The sequence below is a fragment of the Rattus norvegicus genome, chromosome 3 (genome assembly GCF_021556685.1).
Source record: "Rattus norvegicus strain SHRSP/BbbUtx chromosome 3, alternate assembly SHRSP_T2T, whole genome shotgun sequence".
Lineage (NCBI taxonomy): Eukaryota > Metazoa > Chordata > Mammalia > Rodentia > Muridae > Rattus > Rattus norvegicus.
The window spans coordinates 74,431,969-74,434,335 of NC_141536.1; the positions used below are offsets into that span (position 1 = coordinate 74,431,969).

The 2,367-nt window shown below is 39.0% G+C and overlaps 1 protein-coding gene across 1 annotated transcript; it reads right to left on the reverse strand.

Annotated features, from left to right (window-relative positions):
- Nucleotides 1–1,223: 1,223 nt before the first annotated feature.
- On the reverse strand, nt 1,224–2,159 carry LOC148006510 (olfactory receptor 4C15-like). Its single transcript, XM_087655344.1, has one exon. The coding sequence runs from the start codon at nt 2,157–2,159 to the stop codon at nt 1,224–1,226; it is 936 nt and encodes a 311-aa protein (XP_087511470.1).
- Between the last annotated feature and the right edge of the window lie 208 nt (nt 2,160–2,367).

Consider the following 2,367-nt stretch of genomic DNA (forward strand, 5'->3'; position numbering starts at 1 on the left):
TTATCTCTTGTACTAACTGGTCTGCATATCACTGACTAAAACTGGCCTCCTTGGAGGCAGGCATTGCTGTCTATGAATAGGGTGGGCTTCTTTTGTCTCTGGTTAGAGCTGGCCTTTTGTGACCCTGTTTGTTACAGACCTCCTGAAAGATGACAGCCTGTAGTGCATAAGAGGGTATCAGGCTTGCTGATCTGACTTACGTGGAGAAGCAGACTAGAAAGAAAGTGGATCTTAGCTGGGCAGGTGGACTTTGTGTCAGCTGGACTCTGTGTCTTCAGTTACCGAACACTTCCTAAGAAGCAAGCAGGCTTTAGTAAGAGGGCTGGTATCAGGCCACTGATTTGGCCCTGGGTAGGAATCAAACAAGAAGAAAGGTGGAACTCAGGGATTCATGGAGATTGGGTCCCTTGTCAGCTGGGTCCCATCATTGTCCCAGCTTGCTAGGGAATTTTGGCAAGATTCTCACCCAAGTCTTTGGTTATTGCAGACATCCTGGGAAACACATAGTCTATAGTTATGGGTAGGTATTTGGCGACAGATCTCCAAAAGATATATTCTTCATTCATAAATTTTACATTTGTGTCCTCACACAAAATAATTACTTGACATGAATTGTAGTCTATATCTTCTAACATTTATTAAATAAAGGTGAACCATCAGACATTAAAATGTACCTGTACCCTACTCATGAAAAGCAGGAGGTGTTATGAAGCTGGGTTTATATTTAGGAGGTCAACTTGATTCTGATGAGACAGGACCAGGAATAGATAAGGAGTTAGATAGTTTAGGAGCAAGAAACCTATGGAAGTTCTAGAGAAAGTTGAGCAATACAGCAAGCATCATGAGAAGATCCAAGAAAGGCTACGAGGCCTTTGGAGTGAGGCAGAACTGTTTATACAGTGTTTCAGAAAATAATGGATACAGAATACCTATGGGAGGAACAATACCTAACTGATAGGCAAGGGGGTATGGTTCCCAGAGAATCAAGGTTTCTGGGGTAAAAAGTGTGGGGCTAGCTGCTAGTGTGGGAAAAAGATTTTTAAAGAGACTGGAAGTATGAAACCTTAAGTTGGTATTTCCATTAAATTGTTGTCTAAGACCTGTCTTACTGGTCCTGGAATCAGACATGCACATCAAAATCCATGTTCAGGTATGTATACACACACACAAAACAAGTTCTATTACAAATTAAATCATTCCCCTAGCCCTATACTTTAAATAAATTAAAGTTGATTAGAAGTATTAAACAATCTACTCCACATTTTCATAATGGCATTCTTCATTTCCTTATTTCTGAGAGTGTATACCATAGGATTTAGTAATGGTGTTAGGACATCAGCAAATATAAACACATTTTTCTCAAATGAGAATGCAGAAGTATTTCGTGCATATATTAATATGCATGGGACAAAGAACAAGAGCACAACTGTAATGTGGGATCCACAGGTAGAGAGTGCTTTACGCCGCCCTTCAGAACTGTGAGCTCTCAGAGAGAACAAGATGACACTATAGGAAACAAGCAATAAGGAAAAAATAATGATGCAGATAGAACCACTGTTGGCAAACACCAAAATGACAAAAATCTGTGTATTGGTGCAGGCTAGCTTTAGCAATGGGAACAAGTCACATATGAAATGCTCAATAACATTGGGTCCACAAAAGGGCAGTTGCAAAGTGAAGATAATTTGTGTAAAAGAATGCAAGAAGCCTCCTGCCCAAGCTATTCCCACTAGGATGACACAGAGTCTTTGGTTCATGATAGAAGAGTAGTGCAGGGGCTTGCAAATGGCCACATAGCGGTCATAGGCCATGGCAGACAGGACTATCACTTCCACCCCTGTAAAGAAGTGGACAGCAAACAGTTGTATCATGCAACATTCAAAGGAGATGGTCTTCCTCTCATAGAAGAAGTCTATAATCATCTTGGGTGTGATTACTGAAGAAATGCATGCATCCAGGAAGGATAGAAAAGACAAAAAGAAGTACATGGGGGAGCCAAAAAGTGTAGGACTGCATATAATTGTTACCACAATTACTATGTTGCCCCCAATTGTTGCAAGGTAGACCAAGAAAAACAAAACAAATAGTATTTTCTCAACTTTTGGGTTCTGTGAAAGTCCCAGCAGTATGAACTCAGTGACAAAGCTCTGGTTTAACATAATTCTTAAAGGTAATAAAGTAAATATTGTCATATAAACCTGCAATTATGAGAAATTTTTGGTTGATATATGTTTAATATTGTGATTTACAATTGAAATAATACAATAAATGCTCCATACTCAATTTTATTGTCAACAGGAAGTGGCAAATGTTAGTATTGCTGGGTTTTGTGCTAAATTATATTTGTGCTAAATTTAATTATAATTA